We start from the raw sequence: 24,092 nt of genomic DNA on the forward strand, positions 1-24,092 counted from the left end.
TGACTGGAGAAAGGATAGTAATGGGAAGTTGTGCGTGGAGTCCCAGGAGATAGGGGAAGTGCTAAATGAATTTTTTTTTGTCAATGTTCACACTGGAAAAAGACAATGCTGTCGAGGAGAATACCTGAGATGCAGGCCACTACACCAGAAGGGATTGACGTTTTCAAGGAGGAGATGTTAGCAATTCTGGAAAGTGTGAAAATAGGTAAGTCCCCGGGGCCGGATGGGATTTATCTTAAGATTCTCTGGGAGCCAGGAAGGAGATTGCAGAGCCTTTGGCTTTGATCTTTATGTCATCACTGTCTACAGGAGTAGTGCCAGAAGACTGGAGGATGGCAAAAATTCCCTTGTTCAAGAAGCAGAGCAGAGACAACTGTGGTAATTATAGTCCAGTGAGCCTTATTTCAGTTGTGGGTAAAGTGTTGGAAAAGATTATCAGAGATAGGATTTATAATCACCTTGAGAGGAATAAGTTGATTAGGGATATTCAACATGGTTTTGTGAAGGGTAAGTCGTGCCTTACAAATCTTATTGAGTTCTTTGAGATGGTGAACAAAGAGGTGGATGAGGGTAAAACAGTTGATGTAGTGTCTGTGGATTTCAGGAAGGTTTTTGATAAGGTTCCCCATGGTAGGCTGTTGCACATACAGAGGCATGGGATTGAGGGTGATTTAGTGGTTTGGATCAGAAATTGGCTAGCTGAAAGGAGACAGAGGGTGGCTGTTGATGGGAAATGTTCATCCTGGAGTTCAACTAATAGTGGTAATATTTAGTGAGTCTAATGGTTTGAAAACCTTAGTTCAGGTATCGGGGCCTTCATTTGCCAAGAAGTGCAAGGGAAGAGCAAAGGACATCTAGGGAGGCTGAGAGGGATGCCGCCGAATGGGTTTACAAGGTTCTGAAGGGGGAGGGTGAGCATCCAGAAATTGTGGTACATATTGGCACCAATGATATAGCCAGGAAAGGGATTGAGGATCTGAAAAGTGACTACAGAGAGTTAGGTTGGAAGCTGAAGAGCAGGACGAGTAGAGTAGTGATCTCAGATTTGCTACCGGTGCCACGAGATAGTGAGCTAAGGAACAGTCAGCAAATGCAGCTTAACATGTGGCTGTGAGGCTGGTGCAGGAGGGAGGGCTTCAGATACCTAGACCATTGGGATACCTTCTGGGGAAGGTGGGACCTGTACATGAAGGACAGGTTGCACTTGAGCTGGAGGGGTACAAATGTCCTGGGTGGGAGATTTGCTTGTGCAATTCGGGAGGATTTAAACTAATTTGGCAGTGGGGTGGGAATCAGAGCCATATGTCTGAGAGGGGGTCAGTTGCAGATGAGACAGTGACAGGATATATTGAATCTATCAGGAGGGTTTCTCACGCAATGAAACAAAAGGATCAGTTAAAGTGTGTCTGTTTTAATGCAAGGGGTGTCCAGAATAAGAGTGACGAACTTAGAGCATGGATCAGTACTTGGGACTACAATGTTGTGGCCATAATGGAGACATGGGTTTCACAGGGGCAGGGATGGTTGCTTGATATTCCAGGGTTTAGAATGTTTGAAAATAACAGGGAGAGTGGAAAAAGAGGGGGTGTAGCATTGCTGAACAGAGAGTGCATCACAACTACAGAAACAAAGGTTGTTGAGGAAGGTTTGTCTACTGAGTCAGTATGGGTGGAAGTTAGGAACAGCAAGGGAACAGCCACTGTATTGGGGGTTTTCTACAGGCCACCTAATAGCAGTAGAGAGATTGAAGATCTCATAGGCGCGCAGATTCTGGAAAAATGCAAAAGTAGCAGGATTGTTATTATGTGTGATTTCAACTTTCCCAATATCGACTGGAACCTCCTAAGTCCAGATGGTATGGATGGAGTCATTTTTGTCAGGTGTGTTCAGGATGGTTTCCTTACTCAGTGTGTAGACAGACCGACGAGGGGAGAGGCCATTTTGGATTTGGTGCTCGGCAACGAGCCAGGACAGGTGTCAGATCTCGCGGTGGGAGAGCACTTTGGTGAAAGTGATCACAACTGCCTCACATTTAGCATTGTCTTGGAGAGTGAAAGATCCAGTTACCAAGGGAAGATATTTAATTGGGGAAAAGGAAATTACGACACGATCAGACAGGAGTTGGGAAGTACAGACTGGGAGCAATTGCTCCACAGAAAGGGCACAGCAGACATGTGGAGACTATTTAAGGAGCAGTTGTTGCGAGTGATGCACAGATTTGTTCCACTGAGACAGGTAAGAAGGGGTAAGATTAAGGAACTTTGGATGACGAGAACAGAGGAGCTTCTTGTCAAAGGGAAGGAGGCAGCTTACGTAAGGTGGAGGAAGCAAGGATCTAGCATAGCTTTAGAGGATTACATGCTTTAGAGGAGATCAGAAATGGACTGAGGATAGCGAGGAGAGGGCACGGAAAAGGCTTGGCAAGACAGATTAGGGAGAACCCAAAGGCGTTTTACTCGTACGTGAGGAATAAGAGAATGATCAGGGAGAAGGTAGGGCCGATCAGAGATAGCGGAGGGAACTTGTGTGTGGAGTCTGAGCAGATAGGGGAAGCCCTAAATTAGTTTTTTGCTTCAGTTTTCTCCAAGGAAAGGGAACTTGTAAATGAAAATATAGAGGAGCTGGGATATAGATCAAGATTGATGAAGATGATGTGCTAGAAATTTTGGAAAACATTAAGATTGATAAGTCCCCAGGGTCAGTCCATGTTTATCCCAGGCTGCTCCGGGAAGCGAGAAAGGAGGTTGCTAAGCCCCTGGTGAGGATACTTGCCTCCTCACGCTCCACGGGAGTCGTGCGGGAGGATTGGAAGGAGGCGAATATTGTTCCACTTTTAAAGGAGGGTAATAGGGAAATCCCAGGCAATTACAGACCAGTCAGTCTCACATCTATGGTAGCAAAGTTGTGGAAAGAATTCTGAGGGATAGGATTTATGACTATTTGGCAAAGCATAGTGTGATGAAAGGCAGTCAGCATGGCTTTGTGAGGGGCAGGTCATGCCTCACAAATCGTATTGAGTTCTTTGAGAAGGTGTCAAGACAGGTCGATGAAGGTCGAGCAGTGGATGTGGTGTATATGGATTTCAGCAAGGCATTTGATAGGATTCCCCATGTTAGGCTCATTCATAAAGTCAGGAAGTATGGGATACAGGGAGATTTGGCTATCTGGATTCAGAATTGGCTGGCTGACAGAAGGCAGAGAGGGGTTGTAGATGGAAAGTATTCTGCCTGGAAGACAGTGTTGAATGGGATTCCACAGGACTCTGTTCTTGAGCCTCTGCTCTTTGTAGTTTTTGTAAATGACTTGGGTGAGGAGGTTGAGGGGTGGGTTAGTAAATTTGCAGATGACACAAAGATTGGAGGTGTCGTCGATAGTATAGAGGGCTACTGCAGGCTGTAGCGCAACATAGACAGAATGCAGAGCTGGGCTAAGAAATGGCAGATGGAGTTCAACCTGGATAAATGTGAAGTGATGCAGTTTGGAAAGTCGAACTCGAATGGTGAATATAGGTTTAAAGACAGGATTCTTGGCAGTGTGGAGGAACAGAGGGATCTGGGTGTGCAAGTATATAGATCCCTCAAAGTTGCCACCCAAGTGGATAGTGTTGTTAAGAAAGCATATGGTGTTTTGGCTTTCATGAACAGGGGGATCGAGTTTAAGAACCGCAAGGTTTTGCTGCAGCTCTACAATTCCCTGGTGAGACCACACTTGGAATATTGTGTCCAGTTCTGGTCGCTCTACTATAGGAAAGATACAGAGGCTTTGGAGATGGTGCAAAGAAGGTTTACCAGGATGCTGCCTGGACTGGAAGGCTTGTCTTATGAAGAAAGGTTGAAAAAGCTCGGACTTTTCTCTCTGGAGAGAAGGAGGAAGAGAGGAGACCTGATCGAGATGTACAAAATAATGAGAGGAATAGATAGAGTCAATAGCCAGAGACTTTTCCCCAGGGCAGGATTGACTGGTATGAGAAGTCATAGTTTGAAGATATTAGGAGGAAGGTATAAAGGAGACGTCAGAGGTGGGGTCTTTATGCAGAGTTGTGAATGCATGGAATGTGTTGCCAGTTGAGGTGGTGGAAGCAAAGTCATTGGAGACTTTTAAGCAACTGCTGGACATGCAGATGGATAGCAGTGAGTTGAGGGGTGTGTTGGTTAAGTTACTATATTTTACATTAGGATCAAGTCTCGGTGTAACATCATGGGCCTAAGGCCCTGTTCTGTGCTGTACTTTTCTATGTTCTGTGGTGTACCGTAAGGATCTGTTTTGGGGCCACTTCTGTTTGTCATTTTTATAAATGAACTAGATGAGGGCATAGAAGGATGGGTTAGTTAATTTGCGGATGACATTAAGGTCAGTGGAGTTGTGGATAGTGCTGAAGGATGTTGCAGGTTACACAGAGACATAGATAAGCTGCAGAGCTAGAATAGAACATAGAATATAGAACACTACAGCACAGAACAGGCCCTTCAGCCCACGATGTTGTGCCAACCACTGATCCTCATGTATGCACCCTCAAATTTCTGTGACCACATGAATGTCCAGGAGTCTCTTTAATGTCCCCAATGACCCTGCCTCCACAACTGCTGCTGGCAACGCATTCCATGCTCTCACAACTCTCTGTGTAAAGAACCCGCCTCTGACATCCTCTCTATACTTTCCTCCAACCAGCTTAAAACTATGACCCCTCGTGTTAGTTATTTCTGCCCTGGGAAATAGTGTCTGGCTATCGACTCTATCTATGCCTCTCATTATCTTGTGAACCTCAATTAGGTCCCCACTCCTCCTTTTCTCCAATGAAAAAAGTCCGAGCTCAGTCAACCTCTCCTCATAAGATAAGCCCTCCAATCCAGGCAGCATCCTGGTAAACCTCCTCTGAACCCTCTCCAAAGCATCCACATCTTTCCTATAATAGAGCGACCAGAACTGGACGCAGTATTCCAAGTGCGGTCTAACCAAAGTTTTATAGAGCTGCAACAAGATCTCACGACTCTTAAACTCAATCCCCCTGTTAATGAAAGCCAAAACACCATCTTAACAACCCTGTCCACTTGGGTGGCCATTTTAAGGAATCTATGTACATGCACCCCAAGATCCCTCTGATTCTCCACGCTGCCAAGAATCCGATCCTTAATCCTGTACTCAGCTTTCAAATTTGACCTTCCAAAATGCATCAACTCGCATTTCTCCAGGTTGAACTCCATCTGCCACCTCTCAGATCATCTCTGCATCCTGTCAATGTCCTGCTGCATCCTACAACAGCCCTCTATACTGTCAACGACACTTCAAGTGATGGAAAAAGATAGACCAGAGCTAAAAATTGAAGTTCTAAATTGGAGAAAGGTAAATTTTGATACATTAGATAAGAACTTTCAAAAGCTGATTGGGCGCAGATATTCACAGGTAAAGGTACGGCTGGAAAATGGGAAGCCTTCAGAAATGAGATAAGAGAATCCAGAGACAGTATATTCCTGTAAGGGTGAAAGGAAAAGTTGGTAGGTATAGGGAATGCTGAATGACTAAAGAAATTGAGGGTTTGGTTAAGAAAAAGAAAGAAGAATATGTCAGGTATAGACAGGATACATCAGGTGAATCCTTAGAAGAGTATAAAGGCAGTAGGACTTTACTTAAGAGGGAAATCAGGAGGGAAAAAAGGGGACATGAGATAGCTTGGGCCAATAAAGTTAAGGAGAATACGAAGGGTTTTTACAAATACATTAAGGACAAAAGGATAACTATAGAGAGAATAGGGCCCCTCAAAGATCAGCAAGACAGTATTTGTTTGGAGCCACAGGAGATGGGGGATATACTAAACAAATATTTTGTATCAGTATTTACTGTGGAAAAGAAGATGGAAGATAGAGAATGTGGGGATATAGATGGTGACATCTTGCAAAATGTCCATGTTACAGAGGAGGAAGTGCTGGATATCTTGAAACACATAAAAGTGGATAAGTCCCCAGGACCTGATCAGGTGTACCCAAGAACTCTGTGGGAAGCTAGAGAAGTGATTGCTGGGCCTTTTGCTGAGATATTTGTATCATCGATAGTCACAGGTGAGGTGTCAGAAGACTGGAGGTTGGCAAACATGGTGCCACTGTTTAAGAAAGGTGGTAAAGACAAGCCAGGGAACTATAGACTGGAGAGTAAAAAGTGAGGTCTGCAGATGCTGGAGATCAGAGCTGAAAATGTGTTGCTGGTTAAAGTGCAGCAGGTCAGGCAGCATCCAAGGAACAGGAAATTCGACGTTTCGGGCACAAGGCGTCGAATTTCCTGTTCCTTGGATGCTGCCTGACCTGCTGCGCTTTAACCAGCAACACATTTTCAACTATAGACCGGACAGCCTGACCTCGGTGGTGGGCAAGTTGTTGGAGGGAATCCTGAAGGACAGGATGTACATGTATTTGGAAGGGCAAGGACTGATTAGGGACAGTCAACATGGCTGTGTGCGTGGGAAATCATGTCTCACAAAATTGATTGAGTTTATTGAAAAAGTAACGAAGAAGATTGATAAGGTTAGAGTTGTGGATGTGATCTATATGGACTTCAGTAAGGCGTTTGACAAGGTCCCCTGTGGGAGACTGGTTAGCAAGGTTAGATCTTACGGAGTACAAGGAGAACTAGCCATTTGGATACAGGCATTGGCTCAAAGGTAGAAGACAGAGGGTGGTGGTAGTGGTGAGCATAAGAGATATAAGTTAGTAAGATTGCAGATGACACCAAAATTGGAGGTGTAGCGGACAGCGAAGAAGATTAACTCAGATTACAACGGGATCTTGATCAGATGGACCAATGGGCTGAGGAGTGGCAGATGGTGTTTAATTTAGATAAATGCGAGGTGCTGCATTTTGGGAAAGCAAGTCTCAGCAGGACTTATATACTTAATGGTAAGGTCCTAGGCAGTGTTGCTGAACAAAGAGACCTTGGAGTGCAGGTTCATAGCTCCTTGAAAGTAGAGTCGCAGGTAGATAGGATAGTGAAGGCAGCGTTTGGTATGCTTTCCTTTATTGGTCAGAGTATTGAATACAGGAGTTGGGAGGTCATGTTGCGGCTGTACAGGACATTGTTTAGGCTACTTTTGGAATATTGCTCGCAATTCTGGTCTCCTTCCTATCAGAAGGATGTTGTGAAACTTGAAAGGGTTCAGAAAAGATTTACAAGGATGTTGCCAGGGTTGGAGGATTTGAGCTATAGGGCGAGGCTGAACAGGCTGGGGCTGTTTTCCCTGGAGCGTCGGAGGCTGAGGGGTGACCTCATAGAGGTTTACAAAATTATGAGGGGCATGGATAGGGTAAATAGGCAAGGTATTTTCCCTGGGGTCGGGGAGTCCAGAACTAGAGGGCATAGGTTTAGGGTGAGAAGGGAAAGATATAAAAGAGGGGCAACATTTTCACACAGAGGGTGGTACATGTATGGAATGAGCTACCAGAGGAAGTGGTGGAGGCTGGTACAATTGTGACATTTAATTGCCATCTGGATGGGTACATGAATAGGAAGGGTTTGGAGGGATATGGGCCAGGTGCTGGCAGGTGGGACTAGATTGGGTTTGGATATCTGGTTGGCATGGATGAGTTGGACTGAAGGGTCTGTTTCCCTGCTGTACATCTCTATGATTCTTTGATTAAGCTCGTGATTTCCAGGCTGAGTTATGTTTTTACCTGTTCCCCAGGTAGGCTCCCTAATTATAAATTTGTTGACACAGTGATTGATGGATATAGTCACTACAATAAGGAATGACAAGATGTTGGCTGCTGTTTTGCTAAATCACTCCAAGTCTTCTTCCAGAAGGTAATCTGCCTTGAGCATATCAAATTAAAAGGCATTCGCGTCAGTGGACTCAGCTGTTGCAATCTGTGAAAAGTTTAATGCTGGGGACTACTGCTAACAGCCTCTAGGCTCCAAGATAATCTCTGGTCCGTGGAAAGTGTTGCTGAAACTCATTACATTCTTCCTTGACCGGCTTCCAGGAGTTCAAAATCTGGTCCCACTGAACCAAACTATATGAAAGCTGCAGTGATCCTTGACAGTTATTCATTCCTACTCATGTTAAACTGTGAAATGGGCTGTTCTTCCAGCTGTGCTGGGCCTCTGTCTCTGACAGGTGCCGACAGAAACTGCATGTTGCAAAGTTATCATCACAAAGGTGAAAGGCTGAACCAGAGACACTAATTGCAATAATTGGCAACTAGAACGTTATCCTGACTTTGAGCTTTGAAACTAGGAATTAAGTATTTTCCATTCATATTATGAAGTTAATTCTAATATAAGAGAATGCACAAAACAAGGAAGCTCTGCTAATCCTTTATAAATCGCTGGTTAGACCCCAATCTAGCATACCTAGCACCATATCATGGGAAGGACCTCAATGCTTTGCAGGGCTGCCAGGTGAGATTTACTAGAATGGTACAAAGTTAAAAATCACACAACACCAGGTTATAGTCCAACAGGTTTAATTGGAAGCACACTAGCTTTCAGAGTGATGCTCCTTCATCAGGTGATAGTGGAGGGCTCGATTGTAACACAGAATTTATAGCAAAAATTTACAGTGTGATTATACATTGAAAAATTGATTGTTAAGCCTTTCATCTGTTAGAATACCATGATAGTTTCACTTCTTTCATGTGTAAATCACAAAATCTTTTTTTAAAAGTTGCATTCTCGGGTTAGCTGTTAACAATGGTGATAGCTAGACAATACGTTGAAGGTGTTAGCCCCCTGTGTTCTCTGCCTATGCCATGATGTTTAGATTGATTCTAATCTAAAAAGTGAGATAACGGAGTTTTACATAAATTCATGCAGTTTTTGAGCTCAGAGTTCTACATGAATGTATGCAGTTTTTGAGCAAAGTACAAATTCACCCCACAAAATATATGTGTGCACGTGGGTCTGTGTCTATCTGGGGTTGTGTGTGTGTGTGTGTGTGTGTGTGTGTGTGTGTGTGTGTGTGTGTGTGTGCAGATTGACGGTGCTCAAACTGTCAGGAAATATATAAATGCCAGATTAATCAGCCGCACCCACAAGGTAGAGCAAAACATCACCCATTCACAATGCAATGCCATCCAGGCTCTCAAAACCAGCTGATCTGACCAAAGAATACACCCGAGAATTAAACACACTGATCAGAACTTTGGATCCAGTCCTTCAGAGTTCCCTACGCGCCCTCATCCCACCTACTTCTCGTTTAGGCGACTTCTACTGCCTTCCAAAGGTACACAAAGCCAACACACCGGGACGTCCCATCGTGTCGGGCAATGGGACCTTATGTGGGAATCTCTCTGGCTATGTGGAAGGCATCATGAAACCTATAGTACAGGGGATCTCCAGCTTCTGTCGTGACACTACGGATTTCTTACAGAAACTCAGCACCCACGGACCAGTCGAACCGGGAACATTCCTCGTCACAATGGGCGTTTCCGCACTCTGCATCAGCATCCCCCACAAGGATGGCATCGCGGCAACAGCCTCAGTACTCAACACCAACAACTGCCCGTCTCCAAACACCATCCTACAACTCATCCACTTTATCTTCGATCACAACGTCTTCACCTTTGACAACCAGTTCTTCATCCAGACACACGGAACAGCCATGGGGACCAAATCTGCACCCCAATATGCCAACATTTTTATGCACAGGTTCAAACAAGAATTCTTCTCTATGCAGGATATCCAACCAACATTGTACACCAGGTACATTGACGACATTTTCTTCCTCTGGACCCATTGCAAGGAGTCACTGATAAAACTACACAGTGACATCAACAAGTTTCATCCCACCATCAAACTCACCATGGACTACTCTCAACTGTCTGTCTCATTCTTGGACATATACGTCTCCATCAAGGATGGACACCTCAGCACCACACTCTACCGCAAACCTACAGACAACCTCACAATGCTACACTCTCCAGCTTCCACCCAAAACATATTAAAACAGCCATTCCCTATGGACAAGCCCTACGCATACACCGGATCTGCTCAGATGAGGAGGAACGTGACGGACACCTGGAAGTACTCAGAGATGCTGTCACAAGAACTGGGTACGATGCTCAACTCATCGGCCGCCAGTTCCGATGTGCCATAGCAAGGAACCGTAATGACCTCCTCAGGAGACAGACACGTGCTGCAACTGACAGGGTACCCTTCGTTGGTCAGTACTACCCAGGGGCTGAAAAATTACGGCATGTTCTTCATGACCTACAACTCATTATCAATGAGGATGAGCACCTCACCAAGACCTTCCCCACACCTCCACTACTTGCCTTTAAACAACCGCCAAAACTCAAACAGATCGTTGTTCGTAGCAAACTGCCCGGCTCTCAGGACAACTCCATACAACCCTGTCACGGTGGACGCTGCAAGACGTGTCAGATTGTGGACATAGATACCACTATTACAGATGGAAACACCTCCCACCTTGTACATGGCAGGTACTCATGTGACTCAGCCAACGTTGTCTATCTTATACATTGCAGGCAAGGATGCCTGGAGGCATGGTACACTGGGGAAACCGAGCAAAGGCTACGACAACTGATGAATGGGCACTGCACATCAATCAACAGACAGGAGGGTTCCCTCCCAGTTGGGGAACACTTCAGTGGTCCAGGACATTCAGCCTCCGACCTTTGGGTGACCATCCTCCAAGGTGGACTTCGGGACAGGCAGCAGAGGAAAGTGGCCGAGCAGAGGCTGATAGCTAAGTTCAGTACCCATAGGGAGAGCCTCAACCGCGACCTTGGGTTCATGTTACATTACAGGTGATCACCATTGCACTATACACACACACACAGATATTCCTACACACACACTCTCACATACACACAGACACACAGACACGCACAGAGACACCCACACACACCCTTATAGACACACACACTCCCACACTCCCACATGCACCCCCTCACAGACATAAGACACTCTGCACTCACTGCACTCACTACACACACACACACACACACACACACACACACACACACACACACACACACACACACACACACACACACACACACACACACACCTCCCACCCCAGACAGATACACACACACAGACAGACAAAGACCCACATGCACACATATATTTTGTGGGGTGAATTTGTACTTGCAGAGTTACATTGTACTTTGCTCAAAAACTGCATGTATTCATGTAGAACTCTGAGCTCAAAAACTGCATGAATTTATGTAAAACTCCGTTATCTCACTTTTTAGATTAGAATCAGTCTAAACATCGTGGCATAGGCAGAGAACACAGGGGGCCAACACCTTCAACATATTGTCCAGCTATCACCATTGTTAACAGCTAACCCGAGAATGCAACTTTTAAAAAAAAGGTTTTGTGATTTACACATGAAAGAAGTGAAACTATCACTGTATTCTAACAGATGAAAGGCTTAACAGACAATCAATTTTTCAATGTATAATTTCAGTTACATCACACTGTAAATTTTTGCTATAGATTCTGTGTTACGATCGAGCTCTCCACTACCACCTGAGGAAGGAGCATCACTCCGAAAGATAGTGTGCTTCCAATTAAACCTATTGGACTATAACCTGGTGTTGTGTGATTTTTAACTTTGTACACTCCAGTCCAGCACCGGCACCTCCAAATCATGACTACTAGAATGGTACTGGATGAGGGACTTCAGTATATCGGGAGACTGGAGAAGCTGGAATTGTGTATCCTAGAGTAAGCAAAGCTATACTATATCAAACTCAATCTTGATATAGTAATTAAGGAAAAGTTGTTTTCACTAGCTGAAGGGTCTGCTGCTAAGAAACTGAATAACTCCAGTAGGAAGAGCAACAAGTTGGGAAATAATTACTGTATGAAAACAAATGTTCTTATCTCAAAGGGACTAGCTGTCTAATAGTGCAACAAAAGCAGATTGAATAGTGTCGTTCAAAGAGAAATTGGACAAATGCTTGAGAAGGGAAATGTGCAGGGTACAAGGAGAATACAGGGTCAGGGCAGATTCAAAGACTCAGGGCAGTTGAGATTCATCGCGTTAACCCCTTCTGTGTTATGTAATTATGAGAAAGTTTGGACTGTAATGAAAACAATTTTCAGATCAAGAAACCTTTTCAAAACTGTCATTGTGAAGATAGCTGCATGTTTATACCTCCATCTTGGATATTACTCGTGATCCCTTTCTAGAAACATTGTGATTGGGTAAAATAATATTCAACAGGTTTCCAACCAAACCTATCTAAACAAAGGCTTCAGTGATGCAACATGACCTGACCTTACACTTGCATCTGGTAGACTTGCATCAATTGACAGACACTGTGCTGCATTTAGCTCTATTCCCTAGGTGATTGATGTTTGTACATCCTGTCGGGAGTGTTCACCTTTCTCTAACAGTAAAACAAGAAAGCCAGGAGGACAATTAGATGCCGTGGGGACACTCACATCAAATCACCGAGCCTGAAGCAGATACATTGCTCCCTCAACGGAAAGACCAAAAGTGACTGTGACTGAAGCTACCGAATGAACTGAAGCTTTTTGAAAACAAAACAAGAAAATCAAATATCATATGGAGGAAAGAGAGGACAAGCCCTGAGGCTTCAGTTTGAAAAGTCCCCTCCTGGTTTCTTACAAAAAGGTACAGGGATGAAGAGCTGTTGAATTGTAGGAGCTGATGTCCATTAAACTGCACTATTTGAAGCTGACCCTGAACAACATTCTACACTTTAGAGGGGGCGAGCTCTGTACTCAACATTTCCGTTTTAAAGAAAACAACTCACTGAATTATTAAACCAAGCTGTCCACTACAAAGTGAAAGATAGTTACATGATTTTTTAAAAAAAATTACTCCATTGTTTTCTTTCAAGTCTGTTTCCAAAAGGAACACCTTTGTCCACAGTCCAAAACCAGTCTCAAGAAAGCAGCAGCAGCCTTAGAAAAACATATACCATTGTAATTGTGGAAATTTGAATGATTATTTTGACTGTGAATTTCCTTAGCAAAAGTATGGATGTTTATCAAAACTCAGATTTCTGGCCAGCCTCCAGCAATGACAATGGCAGCAGCTCAGCCAGTGAGAGTCATGAGAACAGGACTCCAGGCATTTTTCCAATCGCTTTTTTTCCATGGACTGCTTGCTGTGAATAATCAGCGCTTTGTGAAGCAGCTGAACCAAGCGGTAGAATGAGAGATGCACTACAACACAGGGGCCATGGAGTGATGGTTGTCATGGCAACAGCTGATCTCCTCTTCACAAATTTAGTGCTTGTACCTTGGAAATCGCCCACACTGAGACGGAGAGGAGTGCTCCTCATAGGCTCTGCTTCTCATAGGCTTTATTTTAAAAAAAGCCTTCCTCCAAAAGAAACTACGGCCCAACAAGAGAGTTAAGTCTGGATACAAAGATTCTGAGGCTGTCTTACTACTTTAAAGCCACTGCATTTCAGCAGCTTCACCACAGCCTTTAGCTTCAGTTTTCCAACAACATACAGCTAGACAATCTTACAGCTAATAGCACGTGGCATAAAATATTCATTCCTCTTCCCCTTATTTTTGAGAATGAAAATGCCATCACAGCAACGTAAACCTCACTGTTAAAGTGAACTGGAAAACACCACACAGAAAAGTGTATGACGAGAATCAGTTCAGCAAGGAAAAGCATTTAAAAAACCTGCTTTTTTTAGAAAAGGTACAGAAAAATGATAGATCATGAGACTAATGTTAATTTGTTTAAAATATAGATTTACCTAAATCAATCCATTTAAACAAGCAAATTATGGGACGGTATTCATAAAGCTGGTGTTAAACTTAAAGTGTTCGTGTGGTAAAAAGGACATTCTTAAAACCTCAAACAGTTTATAACTAAAAGTATTTCTTACTTCCAAAACATATTCTTTTAGCAAAGAAAACAAAAATTGGATGAATCATCAAGAGTGGAATGTATTTTGTTCCTAAAATAAGAAATCATATCATTACAGCTTCATATCTTTTCTTGTTCAAACGATTCCTCTTTTTCCTGCTTTCCTTTATTTCTGAGGAACCTCTGACCCTCTACCATTCAGGCTAGTGTCTCCCAACCATGAATAGCAGATCTGAATAAATAGATTGCCTTCATACACAATGCAAACTGTGGATAAAGGCACCTGGCCTTTAGGTTTAAGCAATGGCACACACATTTCAGTCAAAGAGTAGCCTTTGCTTTCAGTTCCACAAGGTAAGCGCATATTCTCCAGAGAACAAAGAATGTCTTGAATTTAAGGAGGGGCGGGGGTGTGTGCTTGTTTATTGTTATTTACATTGATAAGATCTTGTTCAGTAGGAATGATGTGGAGGAGCTGGTGTTGGATGGGGGTGGGGGCGGGGGGGGGGGGGGGGGGGGGGGGGTGTGGGTGGGTGGGGGGGGGCGGTGGACAAAGGTAAAAATCACACAACACCAGGTTATAGTCCAACAAGTTTATTTGGAAGCACTAGCTTTCATCAGGTGGTTACGAAGGAGCAGCACTTCAAAAGCTAGTGTTTTCAAAAGAACCTGTTGGACTATAACCTGGTGTTGTGCGATTTTTTTTAACATTTATTAAGTCAGCATGAACATTCCAGGCAAGGAAATTTCCCCTTTCCTTCAATAGGGAGCTACTTGGAAGGATGCCCGAAGACATGTGCAAGGGTTTGAATGGGCCCTACGTAGCTTCCTCCCTCCCTCCCTCTGTTAGATGACCCTTGAGAGCTGTAAAACCTTTTCCTCCAGGCTCCCTGGACTGAAAATCAGCATTGCACACAGTGCCGCATCAATACCCTAAAGAGGTTTCTAAACATATGAAACCAAAACAAATAATGGATGAAAGAACAAATGTAGTTTTTAAAACAAACAACTGCAACAGATTAACATGCTGGACTTTAACATCAACAAGTAACATCGCATAGTGAGAAAACTAAGAGGAAAATGAAAAATCTCTATCCCACTACTTGCTTACCCTTACAACTTCCTGGGACAGAGCTGAAAATGTGTTGCTGGAAAAGCGCAGGAGGTCAGGGAGCATCCTGGATGCTGCCTGACCTGCTGCGCTTTTCCAGCAACACATTTTCAGCTCTGATCACCAGCATCTGCAGTCCTCACTTTCTCCTAACTTACTGGGACAGTCATAGTTCTATATGTACAACCATCTTCCAGGCCCATTGTGTTTGAAAATCCTATCAAACAATGCAGAGTGGCCAATCACTCCTTTGTTGTATTTAACATGTGTTGCACAGTGGAATAGGAACCTAGTTAAATAAGGCCACATCTTTTGGCACAACATACACACGCACCATGCACTGCTTGAAGATTCACATGTGTTTACTGGAAATAAAATGATAGAATCCCTACAGTGCAGAAAGAGGCCATTCAGCCTCTCAAATCTGCACTGACCCTCCAAACAACATCTCACCTTACCCCATCCCCATAACCCCGCATTTACTCATGGCTAATCCACCTAGCCTTTCCATCCCTGAACATGACAGACAGTTTTAGCATGGCCAATCCACCTAACCTGCACCTCTTTGGATTGTGAGAGGAAACCAGAGCACTGGAGTAAGCCAACACAGACACTGGTAGAATGTGTAAGCTCCACACAGACACTTGCCTGAGTGAGGCTGGAATCAAAGCTGGGATCCTGGTGCTATGAAACAGCAGCACTAATCACTGAGCCACTCTGTCTTCTATAGTACCAACATTTAAACAGGTTTTTTGCCAATATGAAAAATGATTAAATAGGAACAATGACTAACCTTAGGGAATGAGGCCTGAGGCTTGGCACAGTTATATCTGAGACGCGGACAGTAGTGGGGGAGAGCTGTAAGTGGGAGGGAGACTGTGATTCATCTCTCTCTATCACCATACTGCCCTAACCACTCTCCATTACTGTCCTCCCTCCAGGCCCTCGTCTCCATCCCCCCCCCAACACTGGCCTCCTTTCACCTTTATTCTTCCCCTGCTTCCTCACTCTCTTTCCCAACACTGTTCTCATTTCTTCCTGCGTATCCTCACTAGCCCCCTGCTGAACCCTGTTTCAGGACTGTGTTTCCTTTCTGTGCATGCTCAGTTCCTTGGCATATGACATCATCACGATTCTACTTGGTGGATTTGCAGACACCCACATTCCCACAGCCATGTGTATGTGCAGCCAAAAGCGACATCAGGGGTCAGCAGATATTGGCTTTAAATCATTCGGCTCCATAAAGATCGGCACCACGATTTCTGATGACAAGATCACATGATACCTTCTCATCTCTGTAATATTCTATTGTTTAATTGATCGGTTGATAATATTAGTCTGTTGACTGATCTATGTTCAGTGTGTTCCGGTGATTAAGCCTGATTGTAGCTTATGAGGTACAAAGTATAGAAAAGCTTCCAAAGGAAAGACCAAAGTGGCCAGAGGTCATGTGAGGAGACATTGTGTATTGAAAAGATATTTTAAATTAAATTCATGTACTGAAAACAAGTCTCTCAATTGTTCAGAAGTAAATCAGATATATAAAGTCCAGAACAAACCAACAGCACTGAGCAGACTTGAGTGGGAGATTAGCTATTCCAGTTCCAACAAATGTCAGCAAAACTGGAACAAGTGGGATAAAAAATTCTGGTCTCCACAACACGAGAAGCCCTTAATACATAATATGGCTCTCACATCCTTCCTAAAACATGAGGAACGGAACTGGATGCAGCACTCTAGGTGTGAGCTACCCAGAGCTTTGAAAATATGCAGCATAACCTCCCCATCTTTGACAGGATCATTATTTCAGATTAAAATGCAATTTGAAGGTTCATGCTTCTAACTTTTTCACGCTTATACTCCATGACAAATTGCATTACCAATATCAGAATTGCTTTTAAAAGTATCTTTCACAGGTTTATATTCTTAGATCTGACACCTTTCCCTTGCAAAGTGAGGGTCCCGTGAAGTGCTGTGTGCCTAGCATCGTAAGTGTACTCATCGTAGCCCACTTTACTGGGTCTGCCATGTGGTTTGTATTGACAAGTCCTGTCTACTCTACAGCCAGCACAGCAGAGACATCCCAAATTTAGACAGAGATATATTCTGGGAACCAACCTCAGAGAGTGTAAGCTGGATCCCGCTGGAATAAGCAACCTCGGGACAGACACAAGTGGAGAAGTTTAAAGCAATTTCAACATTTGAGGAGAACGGTGTGAAAGGCCTTTAGGAAAATTGAGTTTGGCTCAAGGCCAATGTCTTCACCCATTCATCCAACACTAATTTCATTACTTGCAATTGGTTATGCAAACCAAGTCACATGAGAAGACACCAAGCTAAACCAAAGAGGGGGAGGGAACAAACAGTCTTTTTAAGTTTGCTGTTTAAGTGAGAGAATCTATCCAGTATCTTCAAACGCTTTTCAATTCCTCCTTTTTGCACATTCCCCATTAGTAGCTCTTACAGGACTGAAGTACCTGGTTTAAAAATTGCAGCCACTTTTCCAGACAGCAGAGACAGCACGCACAGCATTTAACCAGACATCTGGCACAGGCACCTTCCTAAAAAGAGAGACAGCAAAACACTCCATCAAATCCAAACACTGTCAAATCCAGCACACTCGCAGCCCCATGTGAGTCTTGCTCATTATTCTTGAAAACCTTTATTTTATGTTTAGGATGGCAATGTATTCAGTCTTTTTTGTTTAACTTCCAAGTTGAGAACCAAGAAACAGAGCCAAGGCCATAATTCAGGAAAGCAAATCGAAAAATGTTACAAGAGGAAATAAGTTCTCGGTGTTACACTCTGCCAAGTGCTTTAGAGAAATCAGAATTGCAAAACACAAGCAACAGTGTCGCAGGTCAGCAGTTAAGCAAAAGGTCAGGCTGGTCAGAATGGACTAGGCCAGAGCTTATGAGGCGATGGATAATTTCTCAGCAGCAGCTTCACAAAATTTGGAAGTGCCACACAAGGGCAATAGGTAATTTGTGTTATAACAGCTACAAGGAGGTGGTAGAGTGAATGGTGACAGAGATTGCCTGGATATAGCTTAGGGGTTTAAAGGCATGTATCTGGAGGACAATGGGAAGGAACACTACCACAAAAGACAAACCTGCAGTTCTGAGGAACATTCATGATCTCTTAAAATACTTCATATTCAATTAAGTACTTTCGGAATGTAGTCTTTGCTGTAATGTGGATGATATCGCGGCCAACTTGCACACAGCAATGCATATAAACGTCAATGTGATAATGACCAGCTAATAGTTTTTTTTGTGTAATCTTGATGGAGGAGTAAATATTGGCCAGGATACCGCTTTTCCAACACTTTAAAAGCAGATTTTATCAATGAGCGTAGGTTCAGGATGACATCACATGATCAACAGGCACAAAAGGTTCAAGAAGCAGCATGTCAGATTAATGAAGTGGAGATAAATTCATCTGAAACCACAAATTAGTAGTTTGCCTGTGAAGTAAGCCAGTTTGAAATTTTCATGTTAATTGCACCCATGTTAATTTCCACTCCAGTTTGAGAGTGATAATTCTGTGTTAAGGAACACACAGCATTATAGATACCCAAGATAACTCCCCTGCTCTATGGTGGAATGGTGCCATAGCAGCTTTTACATCCACCCCAGAGAACAGACAGACCTGTAACTTAACATCTCTTCCACCTCTGACCTTGCACTCTCTCAGCACTGCACTCGGATGTCTGTTGGCTGATTTATAAAGGATAGGAGCCCCGCTGGACCACTGTGTGAGGTCCAACGAGCACAATAACCCACGTGATGAATTGGTCTGGCAGATGTCACAAAATCAACTCAAGACTTTACATTTGTATATTCCCTCTACTGTTTGAGCCCAATGTAAAGAGTGAGACAAAGGCCGCTGCATCAGATATCACAATAGTTCAAACAAGAGGAAACTGGCCATTAGACATGGGGACAAAGAAAGTACTGGTGCCTTTTTAAATTAAATTCATGCACCAGTATGAGGGCACCGCTGACTAGACCAGCATTTAGTACCCATCTCTAATTACAGTTAAGAGTTCACCACATTGCTGTGGGTCTAGAGTCACATGTAGGGCAGACCAGTTAAGGATGGTTTCCTTCCCTAAATTATGTTAATGAACCAAATGGGGTTTTCCTGACAATCAACAATGGTTTCATGGTCATCACTAGACTCTTAATTCCAGATTTTTTTTATTGAATTCAAGTTTTACTATCTACCATGGTGGGGTTCAAATCAAGGTCCCCAGAACATTATGTGGGTCTCTGGGTTAACAGTGCAGTGATAATAACACTAGACCATCACTCACCCTTTTTATAAATGGCGGGGGGTGGGGGGGGCAGGGGAGTGAATCTCATAGAGGCCTATAAAAATCTAACAGGACTAGTGGGTGCTAGACTGGTCTGCAGCAGGTGGTGAAGGAACCACGAGGGAAAAACAAACTTGACCTCATATTCACCATTCTGCTTGCTGCAGATGCATCTGTCCATGACAGTATTGCTAAGAGTGACAGTGTCAGTCAGAGTGACCATCGCACAGTCCTTGTGGAGATGAAGTCTAGCTTCATATTGAGAATAACCTCCGTCATGTTCTACGGCACTATCACTGTGCTAAATGGGACTGATGTTGAACAGATCTAGCAACTAAAGACTGGGCTTCCATGAGGCACCATGGGCCACCAACAGCAGCAGGATTGTACTCCAGTACAATCCGTAACCTCATGGCATATCCCCCACTCAACCATAACTATCAAGCCAAGGATCAGCTCTGGTTCATTGGAGAGTTTAGGAGGCCATGCCAGGAGCAGCACCAGGCATACCTAAACATGAGGTGTCAACAGGATGAAGCTACCAAACAGGACTATTAGCATGCAAAACAGCATAAGCAGCAAGTGATAGACATATCTAATTGATCCTACAGCCAACAGATCAGATCTGATCTCTACAATCCTGTCACATCCAGTTGTGAATAGTGGTGGACAATTAAACAGCTCATTGGAGGAAGAAGCTCCATAAATATCCCCAACCTCAATGACGAAAGAGCCCAGCACATCAGTGCAAATGGCAATGCTGAAGCATTCGCATCAATCTTCAGCCTGATGTCCTAAGTGGATGATCCAGCTTTGATCCATCCAATGACCTCCAGATGCGACTTCAATTTCCCAGGAAATGCCTTCATAGTCTGCTACACTGGGGATTCCACATGATCCCCAAATGCAACTTTCACCTACATTGGAATCATGACTGGCCAGTGGAAAATCCAGATCAATTAATGACAGAGGACAGAGGCACTGGAGAAGGAAGGCATTAAAATTCCAACAGAAGGAAACATAACAATGTTCGGACAGGAGCTGGTTTTGGAGGTGGGAAGCACAGGGTGGGAGACAGGTTAAACCTTTGCTCACACTTTCCCAATATTTTCCGTGCTTCAAAATGACGTACACCTTCACTCCCATGGGACTTTTGAGTAATAGGTTAATATCTCCCTAACCCTTCATCATCTTGTGCCAATGCTGTCACACTTTTCCATTTTAAAATTACAAATGAAGGGAATGTGGGATAACTTCACCAACACATTCCACCCTGACCTTAAATTTACCTAGACCATCTCTGACACCTCCCTCCCCTTCCTGGACCTCTCCTTCTCCATTAATGACGACCGACTTGACACCGACATTTTTTACAAACCCACCGACTCCCACAGCTACCTGGATTACACCTCTTCCCACCCTACCTCCTGCAAAAATGCCATCCCATATTCCCAATTCCTCTGCCTCCACCGTATCTGCTCCCAGGAGGAAAAGTTCCACCACAGAACACACCAGATGGCCTCCTTCTTTAGAGACTGCAATTTCCCTTCCCATGTGGTTAAGATGCCCTCCAACACATCTCGTCCACATCCCGCACCTCCACCCTCAGACCCCACCCCTCCAATCGTAACAAGGACAGAACCCCCCTAGGGAGGTGATGGCTTAGTGGTATTATTGCTGGACTGTGAGTCAAGAGACCCAGGTATGTCCCAGGGACTTGGGTTTGTATCCCACCAAGGCAGATGTTGAACTTGAACTCAAAATTCTGTAATTAAAAGTCTGCTGATGACCATGAAACCATCATCAATCAATTCCAATTGTTGGAAAAAACCCATCTGGTTCATTAATAGCCTTCAGGGGAAATCTTTACCTGGTCTGGTCTATGTGTGAGTCCAAACTCACAGCAATGTGTTTGACTGTTTATTGCCCCCTGGCTAACTGGTGATAGGCAATAAATACTGGCCTAGCTAGTGATACCCTCATCCCATGAATGAATAACCAAAAATCACTTCCTCCAAAGTGTTGCTGTTGCAAATTTGCCATGCTTATTTTTGAAATTGTAAAACATATAAAAAGCCAAAAAAAAAGATGGGAACCAGGATAACGCCTTCAGGATGAGCTGCATCAAAGAGCACAGTCTCACTGAAAGAAAATATCTCGATCCAAGGGTGTGACCTCTCTTATGTACACCCTCTTTTACAAACATCTAGTACTGTCCAATCTAATTCAAAGATTGATTTGCAAGCACGGCTCCAGCATTGAGAATATAATTTTAAATAAATGTGGGAGAAGACATTGTGAAATAATTTCAGTGCACAAATGCCAGGAGCAGATCACAGAGTGATCAGCAGGGGTCAGCTCCCTAACACTGCAATCGATGACTAATCTCACTTGACTAAACACAGCAAACTGGAGAAACTCAGCAGGTCTGGCAGCAGCTGTTGAGAGAGAAACAGAATGAACGTTTTGAGTCTGGTATGACTCTTCTTCAGAACTGAGCACACTGCCAGATCCTGGCCATTACTGCCAACAGAATGACTTGAACAGGAATGAACTGCATAAAGGCTGAGCATTAAGAATTGAAGACAAAAATTCCTATTACTAGCAGTTGAATCTGACTAGACCCAACATTCTTTGTACAGAGTTCACAAGCACCTTTTGCACTTCAGTAAAATGTGTTGCTGCTTATCAAGAGACATAAGACCATTACTATAAATGGCTATGCTCCCTTTAAAACATCAAAAATAATGGAATTGAATCCCAAATCTGGCTCTTATCTTACCTTTCCCTTCAGACTGCTGTGAATGTACACCAGAACAATCCGTGGAATCCTGACAAGAGTGATTAGAAGTGAACCTTTAACAACCGTTCCCAGATGGTAATTAAAGAGCCTCGAAACAGAAGTGAGGATTGGATGGCTGGGTGGATTCTTTTTGTCCCTGAGGAAAGAATTCAGTGATTGTGAATTAGACAGAGCTCTCCAGCAAAGCAAATCAAAACAAATGTTAAATGCAAGCAAGTCATGGTGTTTAAATCAAGTCAGAGAGTCCAACATGTTCAACTGCTGATGGTGTTCGGTGAGGAGTTGCTGGGAGTCGGTGCTGGAATTTGGGGGAGGAGGAAGAGGGAATGGAAATGACAAAAAAGCTACAGTTCTGGTCCCAGTGAGGGGCTGGCGCAATAAGGTAGCCGGTGGTCTACTGCAGGGCAATCATAGAACCATAAAATCCCTACAGTGTGGAAGCAGGCAATTTGGCCCATCGGGTCCACACTGACCCTCCGAAGAGCTTCCCACCCAGATCCACCCCTACCCTATCCCAGAAACCCTGCATTTCCTCTGGTTAATCTACCTAGCCTGTATATCCCTGGACACTATGGACAATTTAGTGTGGCCAATCCACCTAACATGCATGTCTTTGGACTCTATGTCTATCTTCTCTCAGAAATAAGATTGAAGCAAAAGGTAATGGAAGAAGCGCGCTTTTGTGTAGTTGGAGGCTTGTAACCAAAGAGTTTTCTTCGAGTTTGGTATTGGTACCTCTTTTCCAGTTGCATACCACTGATCTGGAATTGTACGTCGGAAATGCAATTTTCAGATGACATAAAAATTAGCCAGATCATTGACAGTGAGGAAGAAGTCTGTAGACTGCAGGGTGGTCTAAATCCACTGGTCAGCTGGGGCAGAAAACCACATGCTCAAAAGAAAACTAGGTTCATTCTCCACACTTTCTCCCCTTCACAGGATCTACAGACCGCTGAGATAAAAGAATTCTGGAGATTCACTGCCCCCAGGAGAAAAAATTCCTCCTCATCTCTGTCCTAGCTGGGATTACTCTGAAATGATGACCTCTGGTTGTTAACGGTCCCATAAAGGGGAAACAGTTTCTCTATGAACAACTTGTCCAGCCTCCGAAGAATATTTTTAGTTATTATGAGGAATTGAGTATAAAGGTGCAGATGCTATGCTTTAGTTATACAGGAACATTGCTGAGACCACATCTCAATAATATGCGAGGCTTTGATCTCCTTATTTAAGGAAGATGTACATGCATTAGTGGTGGTTCAGAGAAAGTTTACTTACATTGACACCTGGATTGAATGAGTTGCCTAATGAGGAAAACTGTACTGACTAGGCTTATTTCCATGGGAATTTAGAAGAGAGAGGTTGCTTTGTTTGAAGTTTAAGAGATCCTGAATGCTTTTGACAAGTTGAATGTTGAAAGGATATTTCATTTTGAGTCAGAGCTGAGGAGCACTCTAAATATTAGCAGTTGCCTTTTCAGGATATCCTACAGAATCATATCATACAGATATAGATGATTGTTTTTTATCCCTCAGAGCGGAGTAACTTTAGAGGTCTCTGCCTCAGAAGGGGGTCATTGAATATTTTTAAGGCAGAAGGATTCTTTTGAAGAGCCATACCAGTCTCCAAACATTACTTGGAGAAAGTGAGGACTGCAGATGCTGGAGATTAGAGTCGAGAGTGTGGTGTTGGAAAAGCACAGCAGGTCAGGTAGCATCCAAGCAGCAGGAGAATCGATGTTTTGGGTGAAAGCATTTCCTCAGGAATCATTACTTGTGTTTCTCACTCCACATATGCTGCCAGACCAGCTTCTCCAGCATTCTCTTTGTTTTTTGTAGATAGATTCTTGTTAGGCAGGGGAATCGAGCGTTATCAGAGGTAAACAGGAATGCAGCTTCAGAACACAAACACCTCTTATTGATGGCAGAGCATGCTTGAGGGGGAAATGGCTCATATTTGCTCCTCATTCATATGTTTCTATGGATCATTACATCAGTTCAGAGACAAGATGCAGGAAAATGAAAGGATCACCAATGTCAGAAGG

At 43.7% G+C, this 24,092-nt stretch overlaps 1 protein-coding gene across 2 annotated transcripts in view; it reads right to left on the reverse strand.

Moving 5' to 3' along the window:
• LOC132818830 (choline transporter-like protein 3) overlaps positions 1-24,092 on the reverse strand; it is a 91,943-nt gene that overhangs the window by 8,329 nt on the left and 59,522 nt on the right. For both annotated transcript variants that reach the window (XM_060829952.1, XM_060829953.1), the window contains 2 exons: positions 22,028-22,184; positions 17,405-17,488 (listed from right to left, as the gene is read on the reverse strand). In XM_060829952.1, coding sequence (XP_060685935.1) covers positions 17,405-17,488; positions 22,028-22,184 — 241 coding nt within the window. The remainder of the gene's footprint in view (positions 1-17,404; positions 17,489-22,027; positions 22,185-24,092) is intronic.

This window comes from Hemiscyllium ocellatum, chromosome 9 (genome assembly GCF_020745735.1).
Source record: "Hemiscyllium ocellatum isolate sHemOce1 chromosome 9, sHemOce1.pat.X.cur, whole genome shotgun sequence".
Classification (NCBI taxonomy): Eukaryota; Metazoa; Chordata; class Chondrichthyes; order Orectolobiformes; family Hemiscylliidae; genus Hemiscyllium; species Hemiscyllium ocellatum.